The sequence below is a fragment of the Austrofundulus limnaeus genome, unplaced genomic scaffold (genome assembly GCF_001266775.1).
Source record: "Austrofundulus limnaeus strain Quisiro unplaced genomic scaffold, Austrofundulus_limnaeus-1.0 Scaffold160, whole genome shotgun sequence".
Lineage (NCBI taxonomy): Eukaryota > Metazoa > Chordata > Actinopteri > Cyprinodontiformes > Rivulidae > Austrofundulus > Austrofundulus limnaeus.
Window position 1 is genome coordinate 895,104 of NW_013952562.1, and position 13,776 is coordinate 908,879.

The 13,776-nt window shown below is 37.9% G+C and overlaps 1 protein-coding gene across 1 annotated transcript in view; it reads right to left on the minus strand.

Moving 5' to 3' along the window:
* atrn (attractin) overlaps window positions 1-13,776 on the minus strand; it is a 151,332-nt gene that overhangs the window by 128,432 nt on the left and 9,124 nt on the right. Inside the window, exons 2-4 of the mRNA XM_014017075.1 lie at window positions 7,234-7,317; window positions 543-656; window positions 140-268 (exon numbers count right to left, since the gene is read on the minus strand). Coding sequence (XP_013872529.1) covers window positions 140-268; window positions 543-656; window positions 7,234-7,317 — 327 coding nt within the window. The remainder of the gene's footprint in view (window positions 1-139; window positions 269-542; window positions 657-7,233; window positions 7,318-13,776) is intronic.

The window sequence follows — 13,776 nt, forward strand, 5'->3', positions numbered from 1 at the left end:
AGATAGATAGATAGATAGATAGATAGATAGATAGATAGATAGATAGATAGATAGATAGATAGATAGATAGATAAATACAATTCCAACAGTGCATCTCTGGATTTATTAAAAGAGAACCTGTTCCCTAATTTTCTCTTACCTGTAGGAAATGTTGAAGCCAGTCAGGTTGTAAGCTGCATCACTGAAGAAGTGCAACAGGGTGAAGCCAGACTGAGACACCACCTCAGGAACCGTCTCATTGCCATACTGCTCTGGAACAATCAGACCGCTGTAAAAACAACAGAAACGTGGCATCTCAAGTCATTTTATTTACCCTTTATATATGCATTCCAAGAATAGAAAATTGTGTATTTAAAGACCAGACTCACATTGTAGATAATTGTGATTAATAAGGATTGCTAATTTACGTAAAAATCAAAGATTTTTATAGAAAATGTTTACAGAAGGAATAAAATTAAACACTTCAATCAAGATTTTAGTACAAAAAGAAAGTAAATTCACAACATTAAAATCTAATTCCATCAAATCCACAGAACACCTACCTAAAGGCAGCAAGAAGAGGCGCATAAATCGAGTCGCCATCATAAACGTACAGGTGGTCCCAGCTACATTCAGTGGCAAAGTGGTTGAATCGTAATCGTATAATGGAGTTAGGCCTGCCAAACACACACAACCAGAATTATTACAGTGAAGAAAGAGAACATTTGAAATTCTTACAAAAGGCATTTGCAAAAACCTGAGGGGAAAAAATAAAACAAAATAAAGCTTTTTAGATACCATATTTTTCCAATTATAAGTCACACTTTTTCATTTTTTCGGTCCTGCGACTTCAGATCAACTTACCTGTTTTTTTCCCCTTCATGATGCATTTTTTAACTGCTGCTTTAAATGTTAGTTCATTCTGACTGACATGAACAAAAAGTAAACATTACCATCTGCAGGGCTATTCCTGTAGCCTACTGATTAAATAAAAAATAGAGCAGCAGAAAGAAAGTTTGGAGTGAATGAAAAACCTGAACTGCACTGAAAAAAAATGAAGAAAGATGAATGCGTGACRTGGAAAAGAACTGGTGAATTTACAGCTAACATGCTTGTTGGAATGCATTGGGCCTGGCTGGTTGTGCTTAAATAGAGCAGAGATTCACCTCACTGCAGGGGATCAAAATTATTAAAAATGTTCAAATTTAATTTCATYTGATTTTTGACATAATAACAGACTACACCAAACGCTAAGGAAAATGGAAGACACTGGTCCATCCAGCAGGATGACACTAATGACGAGAGGGCAGGACGACAGCTAATATTMGCAGCTTGTTGTTGAGAACTTGTTTTTTGATATCTTGCTGTGTGTGGTTTAGTAGAACATGTGAAAAAAAAAGTCACAGTCATTGCAGACGATTAAAACTATTCAGCATCCCAGGAGATACAGTATGTTCTGTGTGTTATTCCAGATCAAAAGTCTGTTCTGATGTGTTTTATGTTCAGCTGCAACTTGAACTCCAAAGCAAATTGTGTTTTTTTTCCTCTTCATCACGMATTTTTGACTTATGCGACTTATAGTCCAGAAAATGCAATATTTAAATTATTTAAATACAAAATATCCTTGTTTTCTGTTAACTTCAGCAGRAGTGAAGTGAATTGCAATAAAATTCATGTGATAGATTTGACTGTTTTATGCAAGACGTCCATCCTGACGCAAACTGGGCTTGAACCTGCAGCCTCAGGATAACAAGACGTTAACTCCATATATGAATTATATTGAGATAAATACAAAAATTCAGTGAGAAAAATAATTAGATTCCTTGTTAACTCTCCGAAGTTTGCTAATTTACAGTATTCCTTTTTTATGTTTCAGTTTAATGAAGAAATTTAAAATGTCTTGTGAATGCCAGAAGAAGAAAAAAAGATTTCAAATTGTTTTGAATGAAATTAAATGAATTTTGTATTTGATCCCCAAACAGAACATGACTCAGGCAAACGCTGAGATGAGGCATTTCTTGTTGGTAAACAGATTTGCACACATCTCTGGAGGGATTTTGTCCCACTCCTCTTCGCAAAAACTCTAAATCCTTCAGGTTTCTTGGCTTCCGCTTGGCAACCCAAAGCTACGGCTCTACATATTTTCAGCCTGCTAAGTATAAATCTAGCGAGTTGCTTGGTCTACCGAGACGACATGAGAGCCAACTCCAGTAGAAGGATCAACAGGGGTGCTGGTATCTACCATATTTTTCGGACTATAAGCCGCGACTTTTTTCGTGAACTTTGAACAATGCGGCTTATAGACCGGTGCGGCTTATACGTGGATTTTTTTTCTTCAGCCACCAGGGGGCTCTTATGCTCCATTTGCTTCAACCACTCGCTTCAAAAAAAGAAGAAAAAAAAAGAAAAAAGCGATCGCTTCCAGAGCTGACTGTTGTACCAGGAAGCAGCGATTTAAAGATAGTCAATGGCCAAAAACTCATAAAAGGGGATAAAACAGACATTTTTCATGGTGGAATCTGACTGATAAAAACTTTGGAGCTTAATCCAGGACCAGTTTGTGAATAAACGTCGAGTGAAGAGCCGTGGACTTTGTTTTTCCTCATTGCACTCCCYGGGGAAGGAATCCCATGCAGTGACGTATGCTGGAGCAGGAGGGCTTTCCCAGCACAGCTTCAGAACCAGCATTACCCCAGGAGGACAGCGACACAGAAAGCAACACTGAACAGATACCGCTGTGTGACGCAGCTTTTCTCAGCTTGTTTAACTCCGACACTGAAGAAGAGGACTTCGATGTTTTCAGTGCGCCGGAAGATGAATGAGACGTTTTGTTGGACCAGAAACTGTTAAAGAAAACTACCAAAATAAGGTCAGTTAAATGAACCGTATTCCTCCGAACTTTAATTCCTAAAGGTTTGCTTTTTATGTTTTGATGTTGAATTCACTTTTTTGACAGCAAATTTGGGTGTACTGTTTTTTTTTATGTTGGGGGTGCGGCTAATAGTCCGGTGCGGCTTCTATGTTAATGTTCGCGGATTTTTTTTTAAATGGCGGGTGCGGTTTATAGTCCGGTGTGGCTTATAGTCCGAAAAATACGGTACTTCAACAACAGTTGGTGCTTGAACTCTACTGTCACTGAAAGACACTGTTGTAGATTTTATTATTACAATATAGAGTCTTTTATCTACAGAGAGAATGCTGTATTGTCTTTGTATTCAGAAATCATCTGTGCTGTGAACATTTCTTTAAGTGCTAATGTTAAACTACCTTTAGTTCACCTGAATAGTGCCATCAACAACAAAAGCACTGCTCACCCAGACTGTGTTTATGGGCAGCAAGATACTGGACCAAGTGTACACCAGTGTTACTAAGGCAAAGAGAGCACAGTCTGACTCCCACCTGGGTCTGTCTGATCACCTCTCACTCCGTTTTTAGCCTTTGTACCAAGTACAAATGCAGTGCTGCCGATCGACAAGTCTGTAAAAATCTGACCAGAATACTTTGTAGCGCAGCTTCAGGGCTCCACCAACAGCACCGACTGGAAAATGTTTGATGCACGGGGAACAATGGATGATCTTAAAGAGGTACTGAAGGATTACACAACCACAGTCATGAACTACATAAATTAATGCGTGGGCAATGTCACCAGCAGAGTGATCCCCAACCAAAACTCATGGATGACTGATAAAGGCCCGGGATGCTGCCCCAAAGATCTGGTGATGCTGCAGCATACAGCTCTGCCACATCAGACAACTGACACAATAAATTCATGTTATTCCACTGCTATTTCACTTCTTATTCATGCTGGAGAATGAGTTTATCTCATGAAGCAGAGTAACAACGAAACTGACTCAAAGCGTTTAAATAAAATGCTCACACATTCATCAATCATTGACCTTCGTAAGCCTGTYTTCATCTTCTAATAAAATTGTTTTATTTTAGTTTTTATTGCTCTGGACCAGCAAGGAGTTTGTGTTGAGATGAGACTGATTTTTGTTCTAGAGCTGCAGCTTGTGGTAGTAGAAACAAAAAAAGACTGTCCTTCCTCACTTCCCACACAGCGGCATCTAGCAAAGACATCTTTGATTGACCTTGAATGCTAAAGTACAGTCTGTTTTTCGTTTTTTTGTAAAACTGTAACTAAAACCAACCCATTTTTGGACAAGTTTATGGTACAATGAACCAGCAACCTGCTACACTTAAGTTTGAGGAACTGAAGTTTTCCCAACTCTCTCATCTCTAATAACAGTAGTTTGATTATTTTATCTAAGACTCTGAATCTGCTACAAAATGCTGGTGATTTTTAAGTTAAATCTGCCTGCCATGACCAACCTTTGGGGACCAGAAACCTGCCAAATTTCCAGCATGCAACTGTGATTTCCAGGAGGTGGTCTGCATCAAGCTGTTCCAAGAGTTTCCTAATTCGTTCAGGAGTTAACCATCGAAAGGCTTCATTGATAACAAGATTTTCTCCATTATATTAAAGATATGACCGAGTCTGTCCATTAGTGTTGTATAATCATTGTCGGTTAATAAGATTCAGACTCATTTTTGTGATATTATTAATTTAAAAAAAATAGTAACTCATTGGCTTCCCTTCTTTCTTGTCCCATTCATCATTTGAATTTTATTTTAACTTCAATCACGATTCATCAATTCTTTTACCTTTTTGCAATAAAGTTTGACTGGTCCTTCATTTTCTATTCTCTGTTAACATTTGTATAGATAAATTTACTTTATTTCATAGACTTTATTTTGACCAGGCAAATCCCACTGAGATCACAGACCTCTTTATTTTAAAAAGAGAACATATTACGCCAAAGACACTTTTTTAGCCGTTACATACATTTTGTTRTGTACTTGGAGTGTCTAAGAGTGCAGAAAGGCTTAATTTAGTCTGTCCCAGTGCTGCGCACATATCTTTATTTTCTGTTTGGGTCATTTTTCAACCTGTTCAATTACGTTTTCTAAACTATTATGTCAAATTATTTGCGGTCTGGACTTACAAACTACAATTTCATTGTCTTCATTTTCCTCTGTTTCTCAGGCGGGGTGTGCAAAGTCTCACTTTGATTTATAGGAACTGAATCAAAATGAGCTGATTAAGACACACCTCAGAAAAGGGGTGAAAGAGGGGCTGATAAAGCTAAAATAAGGAGAAACTCACACTAAAGCATTGCAGTTCCACTTTATATAGACCCCAACTGAATGATTTAAAAWCATATGTCCACTTTAACTGGTTMAAAAAATAACACAATTTTCCAAATATATCTCAGTTGTAAAGCTGATTAACATTTAAAAATGAGAATAATTTGAAAGAGAAGCTTCTTTCTATTTATCTGCGAGTACGAGAATAATATGAAATGTTTTGAATGGCCATTCTCCTAAAACCTTGTATTCCCTCAAGCCAAGTGGTGACTCCTTTTTACTCGTCTGGGTACACAAACCTCACCAAAATGACAGCTGCCTCTAGCTTTTATTACAGTAGAGGACTTGTGACCAGTCATCAGAAGTAAGGACAGGCTGCAGGGACATGACAAAGAGAGGCTCTTCTCCCACCCCACCGGCAGCCACCATCTGATCCTTTTCACCAAAGCAGCACAAACAAAACGCAGCCCTAGTTTTCAAGACAATTCAAGGCCTGTTGGTGGGCTGAGTTAATTCAAGCCATTTTTACACATTTATCAGCAAAGAACGGTTTAGTGTAATGCCTTTAATGCAGGGGTGCTTGAAAAAGGAAAACCTTTTACTGTAGTTTTTTAGATTAAAATTGTAATCACAATTACCRAAGATGATCTGAATGATTTGAAAGCACTGCATTTATTGTCCTTAAAGAACAGTGACATGCCATAAATGAAGTTTTCCCGATTACTTTACTAAGAACATTCTCTTTAAATAACTGACAAAAATTTAGTCAATTTTAGGCAACTGTATAAAAAAGCCAGTAAACAAGTAAATACTTCAATAAACGCTATGCCTGCAAATAAATATTATTGGGCCCTATCACGTTTTCTGCACCCAATTAATGGTTCCAAGATCCAAGTTTTATGATGGAACCTTTTCTTTTTACCTATAAAGTGTTTGCTTTTATAGTTGAATAAGAAACCTTTAGAATTAAATGAGAAATTATCCAAAATGTTAGACAGATTTTAATAAAAACACAACAAAAAACATTTCAGTTTAAAACACCATCCTTCCCTTTAGTTATGTGTCTAAAAATCTGCCTTTTAAGGTTTTATAAACAAAAACTTTTGTTTTTCTTCTTCACGTGAACATAAAATTCACTCTGTGATAATGAATACATTAAATACAGTGTAAAACTATTCTGTTTTTGTCCTACTTGACTCAATCATGAAGATGACGATGGTTGGTCAGGAGGATGCAGATATCAGTTTAAATGTACTGACTGTCAATATCCTTGTCAGTAAACAATAACAGAGGATGGCTGAGTACTTGAGTGAATTTTCTCTGTAATGCATCTTCTGATAGTTTTTGGTATTGTCAGACCCTTTGTGGTCATCATATTTAAAATATTTAATAACAGTATATTTCCAGCAGTGGGTTACAAGTGCACTCAGGTACACACGTTGCTTTTGTTCACAATGAAGTTGCAGAAACAAGAGCTAACAACCACAACATGTGGTTTAGTTTACAAAGCTTACATTTACAGATTATGGATGGATGCATGGAGCTTTGTAAAATCATATGCCTTTTTATGGTCCTTTACTTTGCTTTTATGGCACCTGATAAATTATACAATTAGATTTTTGCAAATAATTCTAAATACAACTAAGTGACTCAGAACTGTGTCAATGTCAACATAATCTCAATCAATCATTTAAAAAAAGCAAGTTATAGCCTGAATCTTTGTTATAACTCGTGTAGAAACAACCATTTAAGGCAAAACTAACAGCAATGTAAAGGTTTACAGAATAGTGTTTGTATAAATTGTTTAAAAGATTTGAGCTCACCTAGGATGACAGCGATCCAGTTTGGTCTTAAACTTTTTTAAATTAGAAATTATCTCATCTATCTGGTCCAAATGAAGCTTGATTTTCACCATAATTAGGTCTTTATCCACAAACCACAGCACTGATTTAATTTAAAGTTGTCTAAAAACATGATGCAAATTAAATCTTCTTAAATGGAAGGAGTTAATGTTAAAAATGTGTTAATTTATTTTAGATTGAGAGCAACACAGTGGGTGACAAGGCTGAGTTCAGTCCCAAGATGATGAAACTGAGCTGTACTTACTGTCCCTCAATAAGCCAGGTGCACTTGGTCTTATGTAGGTAGTTTCCTGGCCCATCAGTCAAAAAGCCAAACGGGCCTGTAAGCCTGAAAGGAAGATGAGAAAAAAAATGTTAAGAGTTAATATAATTCATTCAAAAAGTTTAAAATTGATCATTTTAGTATGAAACAGCTGATAAAAAATAACATTAAAACTAGAAAATCTCTGAATAATTTTAAGGCTAATGAAGCAGCTGCCTGAAGATCATCCAATTCTATAATAGTTAAGGCCAATATATAATCTGATACATAATCTAAAAAATAAAGTGAACAAAGCTGCCAAAAATCAAATATTCTAAGTCCTTCCTCCGTGAGCAGAATTACGATCACCCGTGACTTTTTTGTTACTACTATGTTATGACAACTTCACCATTCACTTCCAGTTTTCAAGAGCATATTTTGAACAAAACTGTTGGTGAAAGCTTGGCTGTATACTCCACTCAAAAGGAATTCAAAAACAAACCACACTATTTACAGTGGTGGGAGACACTGAGTGAGARAAGACAAAAATTTCTACCTCCTTTGTAGACCTGAATTTATATTTTTTTAAAAACAATGTGGGAGTAAGAAGAGTTGGTTTCCAAAAGTTTAAGCATTTCTAGACATCACAAAACTTTAGAGTATGGCATCATCTACTGTTGAACAGTTTATGGAGAATTCTTCAAAATAAAAAATATAAAAAAATAAAAATAAATCACAAAACAACCAAGATATCAAAATGTCAGTTCAGACGTGTAAAGTCCAACTTTCTGTGACCCATTTAAAATTTAAATGACGTTTCTCCCTTGGAAGTCTTCCTAAGCAGTAGAGCTACAAACAGGGCTGAAGTTTTCTCATGTGTTTTGCTAAAAGCTCATTTGTCTTCATAGTTTGTGCAGTTTCTTGCAAAACTTTGGACACGTCTGAGAAACCAGTATCAAAAACCCATAGCACACCACTATAGCTCAAGTTGCAAGTTCAATGAATAACTTGGATATTTTATTTTAAAGCTGTTCAACAAGATACAGGACAAAAGAATATGAAATTGCAATAAAGGTGATCAGACACCTCTAACTGGTTGTTGGTTGTTGTTCCTAGTTTGGAATACAAGAGTCATCAGATCAGAGAGCGCTCAGGTAAACACTAACTTCTGCTGCTTTGTGTGTCGCGTCATGCAGCTCAGTAGATGACTGAGCACTAAAGTGGCTGTAAAAGATTAAAGTTCACAGCAAATTATGTAAGATCAACAGCAGCAAACAAATAAACACTGTAAGCTGTACCGCCCAACCTGTTGTTAGTCGACTCTGCCTTGATGACGTGGTCGAAGAGGGGAGTGTACAGTGGGACAGGGAATACTTTGATGCAGTCATACATTGTATCATTACTGAACTCATGGTGGAATAAGGTCTCAACACTTTCTCCTCTAAACATTTCCTGAGAAACAAAAACAAAACAGTTTCCAACCGTCCTCAACCACAAGAATGTATTCTGCAGAAATCAAGTCCAAAACTATAAAGGTCTAACGGTCATGGAAAGAATGCAGATCACCTGCTTTTCAAGAAATTAAGTTTGCTTGATGTGTCAATTTTTTGAACTCCTTCACTTCAACCAGGACGTTTACTTCAATCATCGCACAGTTATTAAAGTGTTTTAGCTTCTTGCCCACCTCCATGACAAACTTCCTTGTTAGATTCCTGCTGCTTATTTTGCTTCCTTGTCTCAGATGCCAAGGTCAAATCAATAGTTCAAGGCAGTGGTTTGGGCTGGGAGGCCCAAAGTCCAAGATTAAAGGGTGCTGTTACTTTAACCACAATTTCACAAGCCAAACGTATGATGCTATGAGGCAGCAACTCTCTTGTGCTGTCTCTGCAACTTGTACATGCTGTTTAACTGCTGAAATGTCTTAAATGAACACCCGCAAACTAATTCTTCTCATGTTCAAAAAGCTCAGAGCCTTCTTGTCTTCTCATGAATAGTGGCAGAGTTTTCTCAATAAAAAATGTCAACTGTAAATAAAAAAACACACTAAAGTAAACCTGTACCGGTAAATCAGATGAGTCCTAACTCCTGTATAAATTGTTCTCATTGACATCATCATCCAATTACGTTTTTTTTTTTTTTTAATTGGACGTGACAGGTTTGTGGGCTAGCATTTAGCTTGTAGCTAGGAAACCAGTATGGTGGATCCACAAAAGCTGGCTACAAAAATAGAAATAGMAATAAAAAGTCAAACAAGGCAGACAGACACTACCAGGAAACACTGTACTACTGTCATAAACTATGACACCAAAAAACACTAAAGTTAAACCAGCACTAAGCTTTGGTGTTTACATGGTGCAAGTCACAGATCCTACATATTGTTACCTTTGGAAGTGAGCAGGTGAGGCATGGGAGTGGACTGCGGTATACTTTTACTGTCTGTGTAATATATAAACGTACTACGCAGTGATCTGAGCACTCTGGATGGCTGGGATTGGGTTTAATCTTTTGCTGGCTACGTCATTTAATGCTTGGACCTAGCCACTTATCCTGATGTCTCAATGTGGTGGCACAAAAAAAACCTCAGCTGGCGCTRGCTCTTAAAAGTCTGACGCTTAAGAAGCAATATACCGATATGTAAACAATATTCATTTGCTCCCACAAATATGGTGATTCGAACATGATCTGCAAGTGGCCACATCATTTGAGAACCATCTATATTTGTCTATTTCACCTCTGAATGACAAAAAWTAAATACAAAATTCTAGCTTTTGGTACCACTCCTGGATTTTCAGTGTCATCCACCCCCAAACCCCACACACTTGCATTTCTGGAGGCACCACTGCGATGACATCAGCTGTTGTAAACCCACATTTTCCTGACTCCTCACTTTCTCTTTAGTCATAACTCTCATCTAAACCAGGTGTGGGCATCAAGGCTAAGGAGAGTCTGATAGATTGACCAAATATATCATTAGCACACCCAACATCAATGAATGGTACTTATAATATAATGGTCTATGATTTACTGCAGTCCAAGCTGTTCTTTATAGATTTTAAATTGATATTGCACTCACTGGTATTGCAATCAGAATAAATGTGTGCTATATTGTGCAGAAGATGAAAGCAGTAGACAAAGTGTTGCTGATAAATGCAGATAGTTTCAAATGAATCTGAATGTTTGGCCTGATAAATGATAACATTAGAGTCGTTGTTTTTAGTTATAAGACCATAACTTCTCCAGCTAATGGAAATATCATTGGGATTGTTCAGAATGTTTCTAATGAGAGCCACCGAGAAAACCCCCAAGAGCACAGGCATGTTTGCAGCCAACCACACAGCGCCAGAATAGTGCTGAAGCATGTTGAAAATGGCCAACAGCAGCAGTACATTTACAGTTTAGTCTGTGCATAAAGAAGCACACAAGTTTGAAAATCACATGACTACAAAAAGGGCATGAATCCTCACCAGAATATTTGCTCTTTATGCAAACTCAACCTATTTTTTTCCTTCGGCTATTGTGTGGTTAAAAGCTGCGATCAGCAGATCTTTTTGTGCAGATATTAAGAACAACACAGCTTATTAATGTTAAGGGTGGCTGGAAGTTAAACTGGAGTTGAAGTAAATTATGCAGTAAGAGTGGACCTTTAAGGTCAGGGGTCTGCAACCTGCAGCTCTGGGGGGCACATGTAAGACTAGATAACAATAAGGATTAGACAAAACATATTCTTATTGGATGTTCAGTGATATAACTTTTTAATTATGTTTGGGGAGTGGGGTGGAGTGTTTATGTGTTTTTATTATTAATCGCAAAATATTTTATATTATTTTTATTATCTGTAGGACTACAGATGTAAATTAGCCTAATGGTGCGTTCACACCGAACGCGATTTCAGCTTCAAAATCGCAGCCAACGCTGAAGTCTGAAGCTTGTGCACTTTGAGGTCAGACGCAGGACAGTTGTTGAAGCGCTGCACGGCGACAGCCGCCCCGCCCCTCCCTCCTCNAAATCGCGCTGCTCTAATCGCGCTTGAGGCGCCGCAGAACTTCCCGACGTTGCTTGAAGCGCCTCCACCATAGACTTTGCATGTAAACCTGCTGCTCCTGACGCTGAAATCGCGTTTGGTGTGAACGCACCATTAGGCTAAATCTGGTGCAATGCATCAAATATTTTGATGTTTGTTTTATTGCACACGGTCCTAATAAATAAATAAATAAATTCATTCGTATGCCTGAATAGTTCTTTTGTACTAGTTTTTATAAAATTCAGTATACAGTATTTTTGTTGTTTACATGAATTAGTGCTGGGCGGTATACCGTTTTGTACCGAATACCGGTTTTTATTTTTGTTATGATATGAATTTTTTGAATACCGGACATTCCGRTTTAAATAGCGGAACATTTCGTCGCGACCGCCAGTGAACTGTTGTTTCCCGGGGGACATTTTTCCTTGCTGCACCGCTATGTGCGTTAGCATGCTAATGTTTGGAGCAGCTAGTTGCAGCCGCGGGTGGCGATTCCGCTGMTTATATTGACTGATGTTTAAAAAAAACATCCCATTTTCGCCGTCGCTGAATGTAGTAAACACCTCTTCAGTGACGTGCAGTTAGATTTAACGCGGTTAGTTAATATGGAGACGTTATGCTGATGGAGACTTAACTTGGTTCTATTGTGAAAAGCCTGCAGGAAGTAGTTCGTAGTGGAGTTGGAATTGACTGGTGTGCAAGGTGAGTCGTGCTGATAAGCTTTAATAAATAACATAAAACAATAAACACGATCATAATCTTTTCTTAACCCTCCTCCTTCACGACTGGACCAAAATGCGTGACTCCTGTCTCCAACCACCAGTCAGAGAAGAACAGACACAGAGGAGGGAAACAGCGACCGTCAAATACCGTGAAACCGGTGAAAATGTTGAAAATACCGTGATATAAAATTTTGATCATATCGCCCAGCTCTAACATGAATATGGTATTTTGATTTGTCCCGATGTATAAATATAGTCATAAATAATAAAATTCACAATACATTTTTTAGTTTTATAATGTCACCTCTACTGGCCGTAAAGGTTCCAGAAAAAGGCCTCGAAAAGGCCCAAGGACCACCAGTTGATAATCACAATTGTAGCTTGCTTTGCAGCTCTGGACACATTTTATTAGTGAGACAAATAGCAGAAATGGCTCTTGATTGTAAAGGTTGCAGATCCCTGTTTAAGGTGATTAAAGCCTTTCTCAGGTCCAGATTGATTTGCAGAGTAAGCAGTAGGTTTGTGTTGTGGATGACAGGTTATCAGGACCTGCTTCAATCTGGTACAAACCTTAGTGTGTGTCTCTGCTGGATCCAGCCTGTGGTTAGTGATGCCACAGCAACAGACTGCTACACCAGATAACGGACCGCATCAATGACTCTTTTTAACCACAACCTAGACAAACTGTTATCCAGACATCACTTAACCCTGAAGCATGAAACGTCAGTCTCAGCAGAAACCTGTTCAGATGTGCTCAGCATTTGGCTAGGCTCATGTGTAGATGGCTCCAGGCTCCCTTTTCCTGACCATGACCTGCTGCTGACAAGGTGTAACCCGGCAGGCCTCCTCTCTCCTACAAGTTCTGTTTTACACACCCAGAGAGGAAGGCTCTGAGCTGAGACAGCAGGACCGAGTATCAAATTAAACAAAGCAGAAAACGTTCTGTATTTTCCTAACATTCTGGTCGGTACGATCGAACACACCTCTACACCTTTGAGCTACACAGAGGTGCCTGTAATGCTCATCGTCGTTATCCCGAATAGAAATCAGCTCACATTTAGAAGTTAAAACAAAAATAAAAAGTGAATGATGGTAAAAGTTTATTCTTTGCCAGCCTTTTTGTTATTTTAACAGGATGTGCAACAGAGTGGCAATAACTTATTAATCAATGAAGTAAAAGTGACCCAATTTTGATTTTTTTTTTTTTTAGCCCCTAAGCAACCAGTATCGGAATTTAGTCTGAGTGAATCTGTCAAGTTCCACAGCTCACTTTTAAACAACTTGTCAGTGCTCTACATTGGGATTAAATCTTAACTTCAAAAGAATAATTCATGTGATGTTTTGCTGACATATTTCACCTTTTATGGTGGTGGGTAATAAACAGAAACCTCGGTGATGTGAAGTAACTCTTTAACAGGACTTAAATGTGCCATAATGCTCATCAGAAACACCTCTGAGTGGGTCCTATATTTCCTAGATAGTGTAAAGCAGTGTTTCCCAAAGTTGGGGTCGGGACCCAAAGTGGGGTCCTGAAACATCAAGGTGGGGTCCTGACAAGATTTTCTGAATTAATCACATTTTTGTCCAAGTTGTTACAAGGGAGTGATGTTAGTGTATTTAAAATGGATAAATGTAGTATAAAAATATTGTTACTATGCCCATGTTTAGTTGACCTGATACAAATGTTTATCATCCAAAAATAGTTGGGGGCATAGGTCTCTGCTACTGTTATTTTGTGGGTCAAAAGCTGAAAAGTTTGGGAACCACTGCACCAAAGCTGGGCTTGAGACCCAATTATGGGTC